The 23,185-nt window shown below is 38.9% G+C and overlaps 1 protein-coding gene across 1 annotated transcript in view; it reads right to left on the bottom strand.

Annotated features, from left to right (window-relative positions):
• stxbp4 (syntaxin binding protein 4) overlaps positions 1-19,738 on the bottom strand; it is a 51,446-nt gene extending 31,708 nt beyond the window's left edge. The window contains exons 1-16 of the mRNA XM_060939023.1: positions 19,677-19,738; positions 18,421-18,494; positions 18,093-18,188; positions 17,936-18,005; positions 17,657-17,731; positions 15,977-16,068; positions 15,514-15,613; positions 15,018-15,150; positions 14,763-14,869; positions 14,440-14,668; positions 10,773-10,851; positions 6,593-6,696; positions 6,045-6,141; positions 5,758-5,870; positions 5,212-5,301; positions 3,879-3,944 (exon numbers count right to left, since the gene is read on the bottom strand). Of these exons, the coding sequence (XP_060795006.1) occupies positions 3,879-3,944; positions 5,212-5,301; positions 5,758-5,870; positions 6,045-6,141; positions 6,593-6,696; positions 10,773-10,851; positions 14,440-14,668; positions 14,763-14,869; positions 15,018-15,150; positions 15,514-15,613; positions 15,977-16,068; positions 17,657-17,731; positions 17,936-18,005; positions 18,093-18,188; positions 18,421-18,494; positions 19,677-19,738 (1,587 nt within the window). The remainder of the gene's footprint in view (positions 1-3,878; positions 3,945-5,211; positions 5,302-5,757; positions 5,871-6,044; positions 6,142-6,592; positions 6,697-10,772; positions 10,852-14,439; positions 14,669-14,762; positions 14,870-15,017; positions 15,151-15,513; positions 15,614-15,976; positions 16,069-17,656; positions 17,732-17,935; positions 18,006-18,092; positions 18,189-18,420; positions 18,495-19,676) is intronic.
• Between the last annotated feature and the right edge of the window lie 3,447 nt (positions 19,739-23,185).

Below are 23,185 nucleotides of genomic sequence, written 5' to 3'. Positions count from 1 at the left end.
CGAATGTGCATTTATAATAATAATAATAATAAATAATAATAATAATAATATTGAGGGCGGCACGGTGGTGTAGTGGTTAGCACTGTCGCCTCACAGCAAGAAGGTCCGGGTTCGAGCCCCGTGGCCGGCGAGGGCCTTTCTGTGCGGAGTTTGCATGTTCTCCCCATGTCCGCGTGGGTTTCCTCTGGGTGCTCCGGTTTCCCCCCACAGTCCAAAGACATGCAGGTTAGGTTAACTGGTGACTCTAAATTGACCGTAGGTGTGAATGTGAGTGTGAATGGTTGTCTGTGTCTATGTGTCAGCCCTGTGATGACCTGGCGACTTGTCCAGGGTGTACCCCGCCTTTCGCCTGTAGTCAGCTGGGATAGGCTCCAGCTTGCCTGCGACCCTGTAGAAGGATAAAGCGGCTAGAGATAATGAGATGAGATAACAATATTGGCCGGCACGGTGGTGTAGTGGTTAGCGCTGTCGCCTCACAGCAAGAAGGTCCGGGTTCGAGCCCCGTGGCCAGCGAGGGCCTTTCTGTGCGGAGTTTGCATGTTCTCCCCGTGTCCGCGTGGGTTTCCTCCGGGTGCTCCGGTTTCCCCCACAGTCCAAAGACATGCAGGTTAGGTTAACTGGTGACTCTAAATTGACCGTAGGTGTGAATGTGAGTGTGAATAGTTGTCTGTGTCTATGTGTCAGCCCTGTGATGACCTGGCGACTTGTCCAGGGTGTACCCTGCCTTTCGCCCGTAGTCAGCTGGGATAGGCTCCAGCATGCCTGCGACCCTGTAGAACAGGATAAAGCGGCTAGAGATAATGAGATGAGATGAGATGAGATGAGATCAATCGCCAGTGCATAAGATATGTGCTATAAGGAGCCCCACTAAGGGCAGGAATAATCTCTGCAAAACTTATGCAGCAGCTGCCAACTTCTCAAGTCCAAATAAACCACAAGCTCCAGTACACCATCCTTTTAGCAGTCACAGGTCTCTATCACATATTTTATTTTTATACAACACATTGTTTTTGCACGATAATATCATGCAATTATAAAGGAAAATTACTACATAGAGATAGCGGCGTAGGAAGATTTGATTAAAAATACAAATCAATATACACAAGCTAATTATAATTCAGACCCTTCAGTACTAATGTTCAATACTGTTGCAAACATTCACACTATGTCTAAGCCATACTTATAGCTAAGACCGTCAAACAAATACATTTGTAATTTCAATTCTTTATGTTAAATTCAGGAACATTTTATTCAAAGCACTCCACACACGCTACACATCACAATAAAAGAATCTATTGGAGACACCTCATTCCTGAACCACATACCCATTCTCACGTGGGTCACAACTCAACCCCCACCCCCCCACCACACACACACACACACACACACACACACACACACACACACACACACACACACACACACCTTTCAGGGCTCAGTGGCCCTGGTGCAATGCGTGGATGGCACACTCATCTCCAAAGGGAAAGCTTAAAAGCCTGCTGCTCCTCTGCTGGGCAGCCTGTCTGCCTACCTGTTACTCTAATGGCATATATAGCACAGAAAGTGTAGGTGGGGGTGAAGAGAGCAGAACGGATTCAGAGAGGCAGATCCAGATTTTGAAAGAAGAGTAGGCTTTTAAAATAAATTCTCATTTCCTCAAGGCTGGGCTTTCAGCGCTCCCTCTTGGTTGCTTTTTGCTTTCAGCTTTGTAATTAGTGGAGCTCAGTGCGGTGCTGAGATCACCAATCCATCACTGTGTTCAGCATGACAAAGTGCAGAGATGGGTTGCATTGACCAAATCACATGGTCAAAAGGGTCATGCAGCTCAGATCCGCATTCAAAAGTTTGTAATTATTGGTTCCTTTCATTTCATTATTCTTTGAATATGTTCTATACAATTAGATAAAAACAGGACAACAAATGCTATTTTAGATATCTTATTGATGCAGTAAGTAATACATTGCAGTTACCTATGTAATTCTCATCCAAGCACTTTCTCTTTCTTTCTACTTTCCATTATTATTATTATTATTATTATTATTATTATTATTATTATTATTATTATTATTATCTGCTAAACTCAGTCCACTGGGTGTCTTGAACTGGCAGTTTTGGACCCCCAAGTTTGAGTCTATCCAAGGACCTATGAATTTTGGAGGTACTTGCACAAGATGTATGCAGTTCCTAGTAATGCTGCTTTCTGAAGTTGTCGTGGTGTGATCTTGTTGAGCTCCAATGTCTTCAGATGTTTTTCAAAGTCTTTGAGTATTGCTCCCAGCATTCTGACCACAACTGGCACTACCATGACTTTCTTTTCCCATAGTCTTTCAATCTCCACTTTCAGGTTTCGGTATTTAGTGAATTATTATTATTATTATTATTATTATTATTATTATTATTATCCATCCATCCATTATCTGTAGCCGCTTATCCTGTACAGGGTCGCACGCAAGCTGGAGCCTATCCCAGCTGACTATGGGTGAGAGGCGGGGTACACCCTGGACAAGTCGTCACATCATCACAGGGCTGACACGTAGAGACAAACAACCATTCACACTCACATTCACACCTACGGTCAGTTTAGAGCCACCAATTAGCCTAACCTGCATGTCTTTGGACTGTGGAGGAAACCGGAGCACCCGGAGGAAACCCACGCAGACATGGGGCGAACATGCAAACTCCGCACAGAAAGGCCCTCATCGGCCGCTGGGCTCGAACCCAGGACCTTCTTGCTGTGAGGTGACAGTGCTCACCACTACACCACTGTGCCACCCCTTATTATTATTATTATTATTATTATTATTATTAAATTCCATTCTTTTTTTCATTTTCTCAACACTGCCCACAACACTGTACATAATTCTGAATACATTACATGTTTTAAACTTTTAATTATTTTTTTAACCTATGACCATTTGTGCATATTATAATAGAATAATTGTATACACTGCATGTTCTTGCAACAAATTTTGTGTTATATTATTAAGAGCAGTGATTCAACCCTCCTTTCTTCATCTTTAAATGGTAATAACTGAATTTAAAAAAAAAAAAAAGATCAGCTGAACCAGATGTAGTACTGGAATATTCTCACATACATAACAGAAGGATGAGGACGAAGAATAAAAAGATAAATCTCAGGTATCTTTTCAGGCCAAGTGGCTGTGAAAATGAATAATGTGATACATAAAATACCCACATAGCTATATTTATATGTGTTCTCTTCACTGGGGGATTTCTTTAACATTCCAACAAGAGCTTCAAAACTTATGTGACAATCTCCCACTGAATATCTTGAAGACGATGAACATGCTCAGTAACTCTCTATGCATTCTATCAATACACCAATACAATCACTCAAAACCTTCATCTGGTGTTAATCATATTTGATTACAGTTGACATACTAATGTGATTTATGTAACATATTGAACTGATAACGCTGCTTGGAGTTGATTCCATTTTTCATGACTCACTGAAGAGAACTATTTCTACACACAAGCGCCAATCTTTACTGTGCCCTGCACACTCCAACTCCCACATACAGTGGGTGGTACATGCCTCCTGAACCCAGGACAGCTTATTCCATCATACACATAATACTAAGAATGGAGCATTTAAGTACAGTATGAATGACGTATGATATAAACACAAAATATTTTCAGATATTTATATAGATATGCCAAAAAGATGTGTATGCATACTTTGCACCTTCAGCAATAGCCACTTCACCAAAAAAAAAGCTGCTATTTTTAAACAAAACTGGATTTACTGTAAAACAGCAAGGCAGCTGGAAGAGAGCTCCCCCTAGGGGCACTTTGAAAACTGTGCAAATATAAAATATAATCATGAAATGATCTGATGTGAAGTGACAGGCCCTCACCTGCTTGGTTTTAGTCAGCTCCTGCTGCATTTCCTGACAAAGGGCCTCAGACTCAGCCACCCTATCCTGTTGGAGTTAAACTTAAGTTAAATCCAAATAATGACCCCTTTGTAAATAGTTACAGACATAAAGGGAGGGAAATCCACCCGGAACCACTTGGAAATCTTTATAATTTACTTGCTTTTCAGTGTATCGAAGATTAATTTTCTGAGTTGACTTTTTCTTTTAAGTTTGAGATTATTTAGACATGTTTAAGCTTATTTTGATATGTTTGACTATTTTCACTTTGGTTAACCATTTCCTACTTTCACCATTATGCCATTTAACTACCTGCTGATTGAAGCACTAGTGGCATTTATCCCTTGCTTCATCTCTACTCGAGAGTGATGCAGCAGTGCTTTAGTCCTTTAATCTGCTCTCATATCCTCATCTGTACACTCTGTTCAAACAGACAATGTTCTAAAGCTTCAACCTTCATGATACCACCATCAATACCATCACGCTTTTCATCTCACAGAACACTAACTAGCCAAGCCGAATATCTGCCATATGTCAGATATATAATTGTGTTGCTTTTATTCATTTTTAGGGCGGTATGGTGGTGTTGGGCGGCACAATGGTGTAGTAGTTAGCACTGTCGCCTCACTGCAAGAAGGTTTTGGGTTCAAGCCCAGCAGTCAACAGGGGCCTTTCTGTGTGGAGTTTGCATGTTCTCCCCGTGTCTGTGTGGGTTTCTTCCGGGTGCTCCAGTTTCCCCCACAGTCCAAAGACATGCAGGTTAGGTTAACTTTGGGGGCGGCCTTCGGCTGAGATGCCCTTGAGCGAAGCACCGAACCCGCAACTGCTCCCCGGGCACTGTTAGCATGGCTGCCCACTGCTGTGTGTGTGTGTGTGTGTGTGTGCGCACACGCGTGCGTGCGTGCTCATTGCTCACTTGTGTGTTGGCATGTATACGTATGTTCACTGCTTCAGATGGGTTAAATGCAGAGGAGGAATTTCACAAGTGTACGTGCGATGAATAAAGTTCTTCTTGCTTTTATTCTGCTATTTTATGTACGGTGTTTGTTGTCTCCACTCCTGCTACATTGTTTTTCTAATTAATATTACATTAAAAATTAGCTTAAAAAATGGTGAATGAGAAAATAAGCTCTTGCTTTTTTATTAACCCCTTGTGATGTCAATATGGCAGACAACCTCTAACTGTTCGTTTCAGTGGCTATTTATGTGTTTCAGTATGGAGTTTCCCTTTAAATACAATAAGAATTAAGCCTGCACAAACCATCCGCATGTCTACCGTACATAAACTGATATTATTTATAATTATAAATTTCACCTGCAGTCTCTTTATTTCTCTTAAGGCTTCAATGTGATCTTTTCTTATTCTCTCCATCTCATCCAGGTCATCAGAGTCACATGTTGGTACCTCAGAGAACACACAGAGAAACATATTTTCAGCAAGTCCACCAAGTTTCTTGCACCATTTATTTCTAATTTTAGTCATTGCCAATTTCCACCCACTAGCTAGTTCTCCCCTAATGCACAATTACTAAGCAAGGATGGTGAAGGATTAATACATGGTTCTTTCAGTTCTGTCACTGTATCTGAACACATGTGGAGGAGACACGAACTCTTCCTTAAAGAGTCGTTTACACACAGCCACAATTGAATAGTTTCCCTCAATCCACAAGAAAGAAAGTGGCATCTTACCCACAGAGTAATAGCATCATTTTCACTCCAGTCAATAGTATCAATTATGCTCCATACTTATATACAGTACTTTTATTTTTTTTAAATAAACATAATACCTTTTATATCATTTAAACCTTTTAGATGTGTTTTGGAACACAACATTTTAAATAGTAAAATGTAAAATCTGTACCTGTGGGTTTGATGAAGAGTCCGTCAGATCATCAGAAGTGACTCTGGATGTTTGCTGTTGCACACCGGATTTGTTTGTCAACTTCAAGAATTCCTTCGTCAGAGTCTCAAAATCTGATTCACAACAAAATAAAACTCATGACGTATTCTAGCGAACATGTAGTCGACTGTTCTGTATTGTACGTTGTATTTCCAATGATCACAAAAAAGCGCAAGTTTTATATTTTTATTTACCATGATTTGATCAGCTTGCAGAATGGGGCTAATAATGAACCTGAGATTCCTCACCTCCATAGGCCACGGTTCCTCCTTGGTCCACCTGAAGTCTCTCTTTCAGTGTCTGGAGCTGAGATTCCATCAGCTTTAAGCCCATAACCTCCAGTGCCTGGGGATACGACAAGTGTCTTCTTACAAAAACTCAGTCAAAGTGTAATTTCCTTTCACTCTCATACTTTCGCCTTCCTTTTCATGTTCTCATCATTTTTTTCAACATGTATTTTTTACGTTTTCAAAGTACAACAGTTTTAAAGAATTTAAAACAAATATAGCTATATAAAACTACTTTAAATGAAATCTAGTGAAATAATCATGGCCTGGTGTGACTGAACATGGGAAAAGCTGCAGAACAGCTGCTATCAAAATTTCCCATTACTGCACAGCAAGAGCAAACTAATGACGTTCATCTTTATAGCATCCAGCAGAGTCATTAATTTGTTTCCACATGATACACAGCAGTAATGGCTCAGTGTAAGAGAGAGCATGGGTTAGCAGAATGAAATGTTATTGTATACTGGTTACTTCACCTGCATTTGACCTGCATGAGGTAAGGAACAAACCTGCTCCAGCTTTTCCAGTCTGATTCGGCAGCTCGATGTGAGTGAGGAAGGTTTTGGCTGAGTGCCCGTGACCATAGTGCTGAACTTACAGGCAGTTGTGACATCTGAAGACAAAACTAGATGAAAAGTATATATTTAATATGGATATCCAAGGATCATATCATCTTAACTATGCCTTGAAAACTACAATATTGCAAGTATATTTTAGTCTCTAATAATTTGGCAAAATTAAACATATTTTATTTTCATTTTACCCCGAGCTCCCATAGACACAAAGCACTTCTCTACAGAGATATGGGACCTTCCTCAAGAACAGCAATCACTAATATCACCTGACTCTCTCCAGTTACCTTAGAAATCAAGAAAAGGGACTAAAACACCCACACTTACGACTGTATTCAAGTTCTCCATACACAACAATAAACTCAAAAAAAGTACAGTATAATGGCATAAACATATTTGTTTCTGTATTTGCACAAAAATATTAACAAATCTACAGCATTAATTCAGCTACAAAGTTCCAAAGTGCTTCTCACATACAATGTCTTGCAAAAGTATTCATCCCCCTCGGTGTTTGTCCTGTTTTGTCACTTTACAAGATGGAATTAAAATGGATTTTTGGAGGGTTAGCACCAGGCCTGGAATTTCGTCATTTTAGGGGCAAGGCCACTTGGCCTTTTGTGCTGTCAATTTTTTGAGGGCACGAAGGCCAAAAGCCAGGGCACCAAGGCCATAAAATAAAACAATGATTAAGTTCACATCTATAATGAATTTAATTTAAGGACTAATGACTCTTCTGAGGAAGACTGGAGTCTCAGTTGAAACTATCAAGCAGGTAAAGAAACATCTCCTACACTATTATGTCTGAAGATAAGAAAATATTGAACACATCTAAACTTATCAATCCATCACTCACTTCAAAAATTGTAAAATTTATTAAACCTATATCCTCCCATAATTTTTGTTCGATTGACACCGAATGTGCAAGAGCATCTTCAGATTGTACTACTATGCAGATTTTTGATTAATCAAAATTGAGCCTGGCGTCCATCAAAATGTTTGACTGTAAATGGAACATATACTAGCATGCAGGCTACTGATTAACCCATAAGAGCCCAGACCGATTTCTCAATCAAGGAAAATTATTGAGGAAATAAAATGAACTAAATAGACGACAAAGAAAACATTTCTGACCTTTTATTTTTTAAAATAGCACTTTCATGTCTCAGGATCTGAAATATTAAATTGCAAATTTGCAGAACACTGCAACACTATTACACTGTTAACCCCAAAGTTCATTCTATGCAGACAGTTTGAGTAAATACCACTTTTAAAGATTAGTTTTATTGCATTACTTAAACAGTATGAGTATATGAAGAGTATATGAGACAGTCATTGGGTGTACTCATTTTTGTAATTTAAACAAACTTTAAACTATCATGTTTTACCTCAGGCCACAGTGCTGCCCTGTTGTGATTGGCTCAAAACTCAAGACAAGTCCGTGCTTGTCCGTTGACGGCTACAGAGGAAGTTGCGCCATTTCCTAATTTACACAGAGCAATTTGTCTTTGCACTTTTGACAGCAAGCTAATTAGCATTTGTTACCGGCTACAGTCGGTACTTGGCATGTTAAAAGTGGGTCAATTTTGTAACGACATAATGTTACTGTACAAGCAATGCTTATTTAATGGTAACAAACTTAAGCCCTATATGTTGAAATTCCTATCTTATTCGTTCGTTAATTTATCACACAGTCTTACCTCAGACAACTTCTTCCCTCCTTCTGTGAAAATTCAACGTCTCAGATGCGGACACAAGTGGCAGGGGATGCGTTTGATTAAGTCTCCTGGTTGGCTGGTGATAGATTGGTGTCATTATAGCACGTCGGAGCAGTTCATGCCAGGCTCGAGTCTGATCCACCACTGATGAGTTGCCCAATAAGAATCCAGAATGTCATCAAAAGACGTATTTTTTTCTCAATAGATGCAGGTGATGTTAAAGCCTATTGGCAGTCACGAGGCAGACTACAAAACCGCAAAACCGCAGGGCATCAAGGCCACTGTGGCCTTACGGCAGATATTTTTTTTCTAAGGGCACAAGGCCAAATTGAGAGGGCACGAGGGCCATGGCCCTCGTGGCCCTCGTGAAATTCCTGCCCTGGTTAGCACCATTTGATTAATACAACATGCCTTCAACTTTAAAGGTGCAAATTGTTGTTTTATTGTGACACAAACAATAATTAAAATGAAAAAAAAAACCCAGAAATCTGGAGTGTGCATAGATATTCACCCCCTTTCATATTAAACCCCTAAATAAGAGCTGGTCCAACCAATTCACTTCATAAGTCACATAATTAGTTGATTAAGATCCACCTGTGTGCAATCAAAGTGTCACATGATCTGTCACATGATGTCTGTATAAGTCAACCTCTTCTGGAAGGACCCTGACTCTGCTACACTACTTAGTAAGCAACATGAGAACCAAGGAGCCTCCAAACAGGTCAGAGACAAAGTTGTGAAGAAGTATCAATCAGAGGTGGGTTATAAAAAATATCTCAAACTTTGAATATCCCAGGGAGTGCCATTAAATCCATTATAGCAAAATGGAAAGAATATGGCACCACTATAAACCTGACAAGAGAAGGCCACCCACCAAAACTCACAGACCGGGCAAGGAGGGCATTAATCAGAGATGCAACAAAGATACCAAAGATAACACTGAAGGAGCTGCAAAGATCCACAGCAGAGATGGGTGTATCTGTCGATCGGACCACTTTAAGCCGTACACTCCACAGAGTGGGGCTTTATGGAAGAGTAGTCAGAAAAAAGTCATTGCTTAAGAAAACACGTTTGGAGTTTGCCCAACAGCACGTGGCAGATTCCCCAAACACATGGAAGAAGATTCTCTGGTCAAATGAGACTAAAATTGAACTTTTTGGCCATCATGGGAAATGCCATGTGTGGCACAAACCCAACACCCTGAGAACACCATTCCTACAGTGAAGCATGGTGGTGGCAGCATGATGCTGTGGGGATATTTTTCATCTGCAGGGACAGGAAAGCTGGTCAGGACTGAAGGAAAGATGGATGGCAGTAAATACAGGGCAATTCTGGAGGAAAACCTGTTTGAGTCAGCCAGAGGTTTGAGACTGGGACAAAGGTTCACATTCCAGCAGGACAGTGAAACAGTAAACATACTGCCAAAGCTACACTGGAGTAGTTTAAAGGGAAACATTTAAATGTCTTGGAATGGCCTAGTCAAAGCCCAGACCTCAATCCAATTGAGAATCTGTGGCATAACTTAATGATTGCTGTACATCAACGCAACCCATCTAACTTGAAGGAGTTAGAGCAGTTTTTCCTTGAGGAATGGGCAAAATCCCAGTGGCTAGATGTGCTAAGCTAATAGAGACATAACCCAAGAGACTTGCAGCTGTAATTGCAGCAAAAGGTGGCTCTACAAAGTATTGACTTTTAGAGTGGGTTGAATACTTATGCACGCTCCAGATTTCTATTTTTTTCAGCTTAATTACTGTTTGTGTCACAATAAAGCAACAATTTCACATTTAAAGTTGGAAGCATGTTGTGTAAATCAAATGGTGCTAACCCCCCAAAAATCCATTTTAAATCCATCTTGTAATGTGACAAAACAGGACAAACACCGAGGGGGATGAATACTTTTTCAAGACATTGTATATGTGTGTGTTGTAATGTATACAGTATGAACTGAAAGTTCTGCACATTTTTAGGCAAAGAGATGTCAAAAAAACCCTCAGTCATGCTGCTCCTCAACAACACAGTTTGTACCTGACCCACAGTGACATCAGTTTATTTTTGTCTTATCCCGGTGGATTATGCTGAAATTAAAGTGTTAATAACATCCATTTTAGTCTGAAAATGCAGTCACCAGTTGACTAGATTATCTTTAATAATAAACACTCATCAGTACATTCCAAATGTTTGTTCTAGTGGACATGTAATCCAGGTTACGCATGAGTCCTATTCCTTGCTCCAGAATATAATATTTTCTGATTTTCTTTTTTAATTAATGCTCTACTCTTCTAAAACATCAGTTAGCAAAATCAGACTTAGTGAACATTCAGGCCTAAATGTATGGAGCTAATCCAGTTCCTATTTAAATAGAAATGATTGGTTGCTACATTGATAAGGGTTTGCAGTACCCGAGTTGTCCACTGTTGTGCAGGCACTGTCAGGGGTAGTGACTGAAGGAAGCTCTGGTTTTACTGGTACTGCTCGTACCTACACCAAAGAGAGAGGGGGCAAACAGTATGAGACAGATTTTTTTTTAAGTGTTTCATTGTCAGCTACAACAGAAACTGATGACCCACCTAAACCAGTGGATCTTAAGCAGTCCAGTCCAGTGAAGGTCCAGTATGGCTACGGGCTTTTATTACAACCAAACAGACCGATACTACATGATTGACCTGATACTTCCACATCGCCCCTGTAGAGGACGGCCCCATATAGACAGTCAAAAGTCGCACTTGGAAGACGGCTCTGGTCACTTACAGTAATACATCTACTGTATGTCTGAGGACTACAGTTGATTTGCTAACTTGAGGACTGCAGTTGTGAACAGTTTTGCACTCAAGTCTCCATCAATGAACAGTTTATGACTTTAACAAAACAGACTTCATGTTAAAACTATGATTTTCCTGGTTATACTTTTTGACTATATAAGACATTGTTATAGAAGGGAGTTATTTATAATCACGCTATCTGTTATCACCCAGATGAGGATGGGTTCCCTTTTGAGTCTGGTTCCTCTCGAGGTTTCTTCCTCATGTCGTCTGAGGGAGTTTTCCTTGCTACTGTCGCCACAGTCTTGCTCATTGGAGATAAATTAGGGATAAAATTAGCTCATGTTGAAAGTCTTTAATTTTCTGTAAAGCTGCTTTGCGACAATGTCTATTGTTAACAGTGCTATACAAATAAACTTGACTTGACTTCATGTTTAATTAATCCCCTCCTCTCTCAGGGGGAGGAAGGGTAACAGGAGGACAGAGGATGGGAATGAGCAGTAGCCTAGCCTAGCCTAGCCTGACAAAAAGCAATACTGGACAATGTGCAATATAAATGTGCAATATAATGTGCAATACCTCTCCTGCTGGACTTTTTTTTTCTTTCTTCTTTCTTCTTTTCCATATCTTATTCTTTTTTATATTTGTATATGTACAACCCCGATTCCAAAAAAGTTGGGACAAAGTACAAATTGTAAATAAAAATGGAATGCAATGATGTGGAAGTTTCAAAATTCCATATTTTATTCAGAATAGAACATAGATGACATATCAAATGTTTAAACTGAGAAAATGTATCATTTAAAGAGAAAAATTAGGTGATTTTAAATTTCATGACAACAACACATCTCAAAAAAGTTGGGACAAGGCCATGTTTACTACTGTGAGACATCCCCTTTTCTCTTTACAACAGTCTGTAAACGTCTGGGGACTGAGGAGACAAGTTGCTCAAGTTTAGGGATAGGAATGTTAACCCATTCTTGTCTAATGTAGGATTCTAGTTGCTCAACTGTCTTAGGTCTTTTTTGTCGTATCTTCCATTTTATGATGTGCCAAATGTTTTCTATGGGTGAAAGATCTGGACTGCAGGCTGGCCAGTTCAGTACCCGGACCCTTCTTCTACGCAGTCATGATGCTGTAATTGATGCAGTATGTGGTTTGGTATTGTCATGTTGGAAAATGCAAGGTCTTCCCTGAAAGAGACGTCGTCTGGATGGGAGCATATGTTGCTCTAGAACCTGGATATACCTTTCAGCATTGATGGTGTCTTTCCAGATGTGTAAGCTGCCCATGCCACACGCACTAATGCAACCCCATACCATCAGAGATGCAGGCTTCTGAACTGAGCGCTGATAACAACTTGGGTCGTCCTTCTCCTCTTTAGTCCGAATGACACGGCGTCCCTGATTTCCATAAAGAACTTCAAATTTTGATTCGTCTGACCACAGAACAGTTTTCCACTTTGCCACATTCCATTTTAAATGAGCCTTGGCCCAGGGAAGACGTCTGCCCTTCTGGATCATGTTTAGATATGGCTTCTTCTTTGAACTATAGAGTTTTAGCTGGCAATGGCGGATGGCACGGTGAATTGTGTTCACAGATAATGTTCTCTGGAAATATTCCTGAGCCCATTTTGTGATTTCCAATACAGAAGCATGCCTGTATGTGATGCAGTGCCATATAAGGGCCCGAAGATCACGGGTACCCAGTATGGTTTTCCGGCCTTGACCCTTACGCACAGAGATTCTTCCAGATTCTCTGAATCTTTTGATGATATTATGCACTGTAGATGATGATATGTTCAAACTCTTTGCAATTTTACACTGTCGAACTCCTTTCTGATATTGCTCCACTATTTGTCAACGCAGAATTAGGGGGATTGGTGATCCTCTTCCCATCTTTACTTCTGAGAGCCGCTGCCACTCCAAGATGCTCTTTTTATACCCAGTCATGTTAATGACCTATTGCCAATTGACCTAATGAGTTGCAGTTTGGTCCTCCAGCTGTTCCTTTTTTGTACCTTTAACTTTTCCAGCCTCTTATTGCCCCTGTCCCAACTTTTTTGAGATGTGTTGCTGTCATGAAATTTCAAATGAGCCAATATTTGGCATGAAATTTCAAAATGTCTCACTTTCGACATTTGATATGTTGTCTATGTTCTATTGTGAATACAATATCAGTTTTTGAGATTTGTAAATTATTGCATTCTGTTTTTATTTACAATTTGTACCATACTTTGTCTCAACTTTTTTGGAATCGGGGTTGTAAATACTTAATTTAATTTAATTTAATTTAATTTAATTTAATTTAATTTAATTTAATTTAATTTAATTTAATTTAATTTAATTTAATTTGTCTAGAAGTTTTCTCTATTTTCTATTCTCTGTTTATCCTGTAATGATGCTGCTGGAATTTTAATTTCCCTGAGGGAACCCTCCCAAAGGGATCAATAAAGTTCAATCTAATCTAATCTAATCTAATCTAATCTAATCTAATCTAATCTAATCTAATCTAATCTAATCTAATCTAATCTAATCTAATTACTTGTTCTTGTTCTTTACATATTTATTAGGTGTTTCTCTTAATTGCTTTGATGAAACCCAGCCACACTGGCTTTTTGAAGATAGGATTGAAGACTCCTGGCCTGAACATATCATAAAGGTTTATTATCTCTGTCATTATTCACTTCATCAGGTACAGTACTGTCAAAAACCTTAGGCATTGTTGGTGGGGTTTTTTTTTTTAATCCCTGATTTTTTTCCCCAATACACATAGGTGACTATTTTATGACTTCTGCATTTACTGTTTTGTAAGTAAAAACATTTTAGATTTCCAAACATTATTTTTATTCCATTAAGACTTAAATGTCACAGAAAAAGGTTTGTATATCAGTAAAGGCGGCAACATTTTACATAATAGACCACTTTTCAGACAGAAAAAAAAACCGAATGAAGGCTGTGAGGGAAAAACAGAAGCAAATGCAACAGTCATTGACTTCAGAAAAACCGTAGCAGATTCTCCAAGATGCTTAGAAAAATATACTAGCCAATTTCTTTATAAACCTTCACAAAGTGTACCTGATGTATTTTAAAGGCAAAGGGTTGTCACACCAGATATTAACATTGTTGTTGTTGTTTGCTGCTCTTTATAGTACATTTCTTTTTATGTATAAATGTTTAATGTCATTATCTTTGAAGGCATCTTTTCTTTACATGCATCTAAGTTCAACGTCCAGTTTAATTAAGATTCTCACAAAGAATGGGATTGTTTGTTCAGTCAAACCTACATGTCTTACCCAATGTCTTACCTGAGTAAGTTTGACAGAAGGCAGAGTCTCACTTCCAGAGGTAGGGGTAGGACTAATTTTAGGCATTAGCCCTCCGGGCATGGTTATAGTTACACCGCCAAGGGCCAGTGGTCTGAGCTGGGAGCCTGTAGTCAATAGTGGTTGCAGGGAAATGGGGCTGTGTGGACCACTGCTGGAGCCAGAGGAAGACCGCCGCCTGATAAACGCTATCTCCACTGTCGGGTCAGGTCTGAGTGGATATCACATGCAATCAACTTTAAAGACTTTTTATAAAGCATGCAAACAAAAATATGAGCGTGGACATTGAAAAAAAAATCTTTTACCTGAGTTTTGTTCTAGTTAGTATGCTTTTGGCCTCCTCATGTGTTACTCCAATTAAGGACTCTTTATTGATTGATACGAGTTGATCTCCTGCTTTTAGTCTTCCATCCTGACATGACACACAGCAGAAAAAAAAATCAATAATTAAATTTCTTACTCAAAGTGAAACATTTTGACAATTCATTTCCTGATATAATATCCAAAAACATTTCATTATATTCTATCTAAAAGCTAAGGCAACTGATGCAGAGTTTCACCCTTTGGCAGTCTCCTCCAGGTATGATCTCCTGAATGAACACCATTGGCCCTTCTACACGGTTTGCGCCACCTTTTATGACCAAGCCTAGTCCTGTTCCCTTTGCAACACATATCAGCTGAATCATGCAGTCGCTGAGGGAGTTGAGAAAAAAAAAGAACGACAACTGTGGCCAATATAATTACTTACAAGCGGATTTATTTTTCTGAGCTGAACTAATCTTTTGCAGGATTTTCCACCTGTGCAGGACAAACATCTGTCATTGCAGGAACACAGCTTTTCAAAATCACTCCATGATTAACTTAGCAGTCTATTAATTGACGCCTGGGATAGTTTTGAGATCTTACATTTTAAAAATAAATAAATAAAAACACAGAACCAAGTAAATCAGTGAAATTCAAATGAATTAAAGCAGGCAGCAATACAAATGTAAGCTAACCTTAGTTTACATGTAATTATTAATATTTATGTGCAAAGTTCCACGGTATAGATCTTACCAGCAGACCTGTGGGTTTGTGCTACAGTCTTTAGGACTCAAGATCTGAGGGCTTGTTGATCTAGATGATGATGACGATGATACAGTGTCCGTTAGTTTACCTGAAAAAAGAACTGATTTTTAATTAACAAATTGACCAAAAAAAGAAAAGAAAAACAAGCCCTCTATAAACTGACAGGATGTATTTCTACTTAATGGCCCTTGCTCTTTCCTGTGTTTGCCCAGAGGGATTAAGTGCCTTGTTGAAGGGTACAGTGTCAGAGGTAAGGGAAAGTCACTTAAATTTGTAGCTCTGTGCTGTGTCATGTTGTCTGTTAGCACTGTGATTCCAGGTGTAGTTTTATATCGACAATCTAAAGGTGAATGAAGACTCTTTAAAAGCATGCGTACCTGCAAAACTTCAAAACTGACTTTAGTTTTTGTCAATTATTCCAAAATGTTCTACATAAGCATAATGAAAATACCTGTAGAGAGCAGAGTAGGAGAAATCCTGCCCGTTCCTGAACTTGTATTGGTGTTGGAGCCATATTTCTCCATGAGCTCAGCAAACTCACGCCTAAGAAAATACACATAGTTAATTTTTCATCGATGCTACCCTACTCATTGACATTCATTCATTGATACATTCATTCATTCATTCATTCATTCATTCATACATATTTACAAGTGTAACAGAAGTCATGTCTGGATGGAGGAGTTATATATTCTGAAGCAACCAATCCACATCAGCCATGGATGTTTCTGTTTATAGCTTGTGTCAAAACATTTGCACTAGGTTACTGTCAATGCTAATGAATGATGCACTTTCCAATCTGTTTTATATAAAATTTCTTCTTCTTCTTCTTCTGGCTGCTCTCATTTGGGGTCACCACAGCAGATCATCATGGTCCGCAAATTTGATTTGGCATAGGTTTTACACCAGATGCCCTTCCTACCGCAACCTTTTTCAGTCTATCCAGGCTTAGGACTGGCACTAAATATGCACTGTCTTGTGCAACCCCAGTTGCTGGGTATTTTACCTAACCTGCATGTCTTTGAACTGTGGGGGAAACCGGAGCACCTGGAGGAAACCCATGCAGAAACAGGGAGAACATACAAACTCCACACAGGAAGGCCCCCGTCGGCCATGAGGTTCGAACCCGAAACCTATGAAATCTATTGCAGAAGTTTAAAGTAAAGCTTTAGACAGTGGAACTGGAATAATTACTTTGTGATTTGATCACTGTTTGCCAGTTGTACCACTTAAAATAAACTGCTTTTTTATTATTATTTGAGAATAGATCTAACTATTCATATTCTTTTCTTCATCAAATAAATATAACACTCAAATAAACAGTCTGATAAGCAGAATAATAATTATATCCTGAAAATCTTCTTCTAAATTTAAACAGATGGATGGATGGATGGATGGATGGATGGATGGATGGATGGATGGATGGATTGACTGTCATGTATAACACATAAACTATACAGTACAAATGAGCAAATCATTGACCAAGCAAGCATTCAGTTTGAAACATAGACATTTTAATGACCAGTTGTCCATCAGCAGGAATGTTCCTCCTCATAGGGTCGGGATTGTTCTTATACTGCACATTAAGTCCAGGTGGCATTTGATTGACCAGTGGCTCTAATACGTCAACATGCATCTAGCTCTAGCTGTGTGTTTTGCCACAGAGAGTCACAGCACCCTGCACAATGCCAACTCAATTAACTCAACTGAACATCAGCAGATTCAGACAGATGTCCTTGATACCAAATTCTGATTGTTATATAACAGTAAACCAGAATCGTATCTGGTTCTGACTTAAGGTGTGTGTTCAGGAATATTTCCCCAGTAAAGTAATTACTTTTAAGAGGGCAGAACGTAAAGAAAATGCTACAACAGTCTTAATTAAATGTAAGTCTTTAATGTACTTAATGTATTAAGACTATTTTTAGACTTATATCAAAAAAAAAATCAAGAGGCTGCATTCTCTCCCACTAACAGGATTAATGCAGATGATGACCTGAAAAACTAACATTTCATGATCTAGCATAAGCCAACATCCATTTTATAACATGGACCACAGACGAAGACATCTTATCAAAAAATAAATAAATGAAATGAATCATAAGAAGCATGGCTGAAAGATTTTATGTACCTGGACTCCTCGTCGCGAGCGACCAGAAGAGACATGTGATTTGTGGCTGATGCCATACGCAGAATATCCACTGCCCTGACAAAACACAGTACACAGCTTTCCTTTACCCAATATATATATATGTGTGTGTGTGTTAATTAAGTAATTAATTAATGAGATCATGACATAATATAGTTTGAGCAGCAGTTTACAGCGTGTATAAGAGCAGAGATTGTTTGTGCATGATGTTCATCTTCATCAATATTGCATTCCTCATTTTCTTTGTATTAAAATGTTTACCTTTCATTTGTAACGCCTGCTAAATTCATGTTGTTGACCTCTAAAATAAGGTCACCTGCTTTAAGTCGTCCTGGCAGAAATAGAATTAAGAAATTCATTATTTGAAATATTGTTATTTCAGTTACAGATATGTGATGTGTGTTAAAGTCCAACATACCATCCTGTGCTGCAATGCCACCAGGTAACACTCGCTTAATGAAAATCCCAAACTCCTCACCGCTCAGCCCTCTGTAACCTCCAATAATCTTAACCCCTGACAGACAAAAGCAAAGGTTTGGAGGTTGTAGTACCAGTGCAACGTACCTTCCATTTGTAACACCTCTTTGTAATTATTATTATCATCTACTGTATGTAGCTGCAGTAGAAACAATGTAAATCATAGAACTGAATAATTATTTCATTTTATAATGAATCAACAAATAAACTGATGGTAAAATAAATGAACATGCTTTTTTGAAGCCTTTTTTTTTTTTTTTAGTTCTCACCAAGTCCTTGTCTGCAGTCAGAGAATTCCAGTCTTTGCACAGCACGGTTAATGCCGTGGGGACCCATGATTGTCCTGAAAAACATCTTTAATATTATTATCCTCTAATTATATTTGTACAGTGTGAAACAAAGAGCTGAAAATGCGTCAAATAGCTAACTTTAAATTTGAAAGGAACAGCAGTGGGTTTTAAACGGAGTTAAGCGATTGATTGTTCGATAATTCAAAATCACTACCTAATCGTTATTTAAGGAATGCTGATCTGGGGTACTTCATAAGTAAATTCTGCTCATATTGAAAACATGTGCCTCTAAATTGTTAAACAAGAATCTGATCTCTGTGTAAATTAAGCCCTAGTAACAGCCAGAAAGAACACACTTTTCAAAAGCTGTACTATTATCTAGCCCTTGGATTCTGGTGGTTTCAAAATGAATATTAAATGCAGATCTTTAAGTGCTTTTAATGTTGCTGTTGTTTTTAAAAACAAATGTTATAAATAAATAAGAGAATTTTTACTTTTCCTTATTGCATTTAATGTGTGAAATTAGTGTGAGGAACCAGTGAAAGTCTGGAAATCATGAAAATTAGCTTTGCAGACATGCAAGTTTGGGTAAAGCCAAGGTGGAAATAAACACCAAAGCGAAGATGGTTTGCTCCATGTTTGACCTGGTGTGTTTAAACTCCTCCTCAAGTGAACTCTTCCCTCCTCTGAATACATACTAAATGCATTCTAGTTTAATCTAGAATCAGCACGAGGGTCTGGGTTTACTAAATATAACAGATGTGTTGTGGGAGATGAAGCATTAAAACTGATCACTTAACTGAGCCACGTGAGGATACACGCTGAGGAACCATGCTGCATGCAGTCTATAATGCATCTAAACAATTCTATTCTACAGAATTCCAGTACCATGGATTTCCCATGACAAAATATCTTGTCCTTGTGTGTTCTTCCTTATATAGAAATAAGTACAAACAGATTGTGACTGCACTCTGCTTTGAATAATTGTAGGGTTTCAGAGTCAAACAGTCTGTGTGCGTGCTTAAATCCGACTTCAACTCCATAAACACTGCAAATCCTCTTCACCTACACATGCACTGCTAACCTAACCCTTACAGTCATTCAGAGAGTATCCCACTGCCACATTTTCAACCCAACCCAAGAAGATTAAATCTTATCATCAGGCAGGAGTGAAATTAGACTCAAAGACATGCACACCTTTTCCAGATCATTACATTAAAGCAAGGACAACCTACCAGTAGAGCAGGGATAGTCCGTCAAAGTGCTCTGCCTCCACTGACTCTGGCAGTAGTGACATTGCAGGTCCAAAAACAGAGGATGAAATATTATAGAGGCAACCTCATCACCAGGTCGGGGGGATGACAGTTCAAATCAGGACGGACCAAGATGACTGAGACATAGCAATCTACACAGACAGTTACAGACATGCGCCTACCTATCCACTAATCTCCCCTGATACCCAGCAGTCACATGGTGTGCTTTACCTCTCTGTTCACCGCCACCGCTGACAATGAGGCTCTCTCCAATACTGTAACAAAGCAGCAAACAAACATCAGGCTGGGAATGTTAACAGAATATGTAAAGGTCAAACAGCTCAGACAGATCGGCATACATTACACATAGCAAACTGTCTGAAAATATCACTGTTGATGGGATTACATTCAGGCTAAAATAACAGATAAATCTGTATATACAACTATAAATATACATTTCTACATATTTATTACATTGGTATTGAATAATTATTTTGTAACAGTCATCCATTTATTGTCTATAGTCAGCTATTCAACTAACCTTAATTATATTTTCATATTTAATTCTATATATATACACAACCCTGATTCCAAAAAAGTTGGGACAAAGTACAAATTGTAAATAAAAACGGAATGCAATGATGTGGAAGACTCAAAATTCTATATTTTATTCAGAATAGAACATAGATGACATATCAAATGTTTAAACTGAGAAAATGTATCATTTAAAGAGAAAAATTAGGTGATTTTAAATTTCATGACAACACATCTCAAAAAAGTTGGGACAAGGCCATGTTTCCCACTGTGAGACATCCCCTTTTCTCTTTACAACAGTCTGTAAACGTCTGGGGACTGAGGAGACAAGTTGCTCAAGTTTAGGGATAGGAATGTTAACCCATTCTTATCTAATGTAGGATTCTAGTTGCTCAACTGTCTTAGGTCTTTTTTGTCATATTTTCCGTTTTATGATGCGCCAAATGTTTTCTATGGGTGAAAGATCTGGACTGCAGGCTGGCCAGTTCAGTACCCGGACCCTTCTTCTATGCAGCCATGATGCTGTAATTGATGCAGTATGTGGTTTGGCATTGTCATGTTGGAAAATGCAAGGTCTTCCCTGAAAGAGATGTCGTCTGGATGGGAGCATATGTTGCTCTAGAACCTGGATATACCTTTCAGCATTGATGGTGTCTTTCCAGATGTGTAAGCTGCCCATGCCACACGCACTAATGCAACCCCATACCATCAGAGATGCAGGCTTCTGAACTGAGCGCTGACAACAACTTGGGTTGTCCGTCTCCTCTTTAGTCTGACTGACACGGCGTCCCTGATTTACATAAAGAACTTCAAATTTTGATTCGTCTGACCACAGAACACTTTTCCACTTTGCCACAGTCCATTTTAAATGAGGCTTGGCCCAGAGAAGATGTCTGCACTTCTGGATCATGTTTAGATACGGCTTCTTCTTTGAACTATAGAGTTTTAGCTGGCAACGGCGGATGGCACGGTGAATTGTGTTCACAGATAATGTTCTCTGGAAATATTCCTGAGCCCATTTTGTGATTTCCAATACAGAAGCATGCCTGTATGTGATGCAGTGCCGTCTAAGGGCCTGAAGATCATATGGTTTTCCGGCCTTGACCCTTACGCACAGAGATTCTTCCAGATTCTCTGAATCTTTTGATGATATTATGCACTGTAGATGATGATATGTTCAAACTCTTTGCAATTTTACACTGTCGAACTCCTTTCTGATATTGCTCCACTATTTGTCGGTACAGAATTAGGGGGATTGGTGATCCTCTTCCCATCTTTACTTCCAAGAGCCGCTGCCACTCCAAGATGCTCTTTTTATACCCAGTCATGTTAATGACCTATTGCCAATTGACCTAATGAGTTGCCATTTGGTCCTCCAGCTGTTCCTTTTTTGTACCTTTAACTTTTCCAGCCTCTTATTGCCCCTGTTACAACTTTTTTGAGATGTGTTGCTGTAATGAAATTTCAAATGAGCCAATATTTGGCATGAAATTTCAAAATGTCTCACTTTCGACATTTGATATGTTGTCTATGTTCTACTGTGAATACAATATCAGTTTTTGAGATTTGTACATTATTGCATTCTGTTTTTATTTACAATTTGTGCTTTGTCCCAACTTTTTTGGAATCGGGGTTGTAAAACATGGTATTACATTGGTCACGTGAAGGTATGAAGTTTATCTTCGAGTGGTGAATGTATATATCACGAGTGAGCAAAGTGAACGAGAAGTGAACTTCATATCCTTGCGCCACCGTGTACTGTTCTTTATATTATATCAACACATCCACACACAAAAAATGCAAGTTACTCAAAAAAAATTTTCATTTTGAACCGGTTCACCATTTTGACAATGCACATCTAGTCAGCGGGAAAACACTGGGAGTGATGTCATCAGAATGAAATATCAGTAAATATGTCACTCAGATCTGCAATGTATTTTGTATGATAAATTTGAGTTTTTTTAACACGAGAAGATTAATTTCATATCTTTAAGCCAACATGTGAAGTTCTTTTTATTGTTCTGACACATTCACAAACAAAAAGTACCCAAATTGATCAGTTCATTGATTTCCTCATGAGTGACATATAGAGAAATACAGAAGAAAAGGAAAAAACCTCAAAAATACAAAAAAAGCTACAAAATATGGAATAAAAGTATTTGATGGTAAGACTGTCTCTTTTTTATTTTTCAATAATTATTATTGTAGCATTTTTTCACAAATTGCTACTGTCATTTTGCCTGTTTGTTTAAAATTTAAGCGGAAATTGTTTTGTTGGATGTTTAGTATAAAGTTTTTATTTATCAACTTTGCAAAAAATAAAAATAAAAATGCTCTGTTTCTCAAAATCCAGTGAATGTGGATAGAATAAAACAGTTATTCCAGTCAGTTTCGTCATACATGGCTTATAGCCAACTCGGTGCTATGCGCCCCGTCAGCTATCAGCTCATGTACGACTTGATTTCATGGAATAACTGTTTTATATAAAATTTGTCCATGCCTGTATGTGGAGCACTCTAGTTTACACTTTTTGTGTCAATAATAAATAAAATTGTGTCAACAACATTCTACACACACACAAAAAAAAAAAATATATATATATATATATCATCATCATCTTTAGCCGCTTTATCCTGTTCTACAGGGTCACAGGCAAGCTGGAGCCTATCGCAGCTGACTATGGGCGAAAGGCGGGGTACACCCTGGACAAGTCGCCAGGTCATCACAGGGCTGACACATAGACACAGACAACCATTCACACTCACGGTCAATTTAGAGTCACCAGTTAACCTAACCTGCATGTCTTTGGACTGTGGGGGAAACCGGAGCACCCGGAGGAAACCCACGCGGACACGGGGAGAACATGCAAACTCCGCACAGAAAGGCCCTCGCCGGCCACGGGGCTCGAACCCGGACCTTCTTGCTGTGAGGCGACAGCGCTAACCACTACACCACCG

Source organism: Neoarius graeffei, chromosome 14 (genome assembly GCF_027579695.1).
Source record: "Neoarius graeffei isolate fNeoGra1 chromosome 14, fNeoGra1.pri, whole genome shotgun sequence".
Classification (NCBI taxonomy): domain Eukaryota; kingdom Metazoa; phylum Chordata; class Actinopteri; order Siluriformes; family Ariidae; genus Neoarius; species Neoarius graeffei.
Note: the sequence above shows the minus strand (reverse complement) of the source record. Positions and strands in the feature narration are given on the sequence as shown.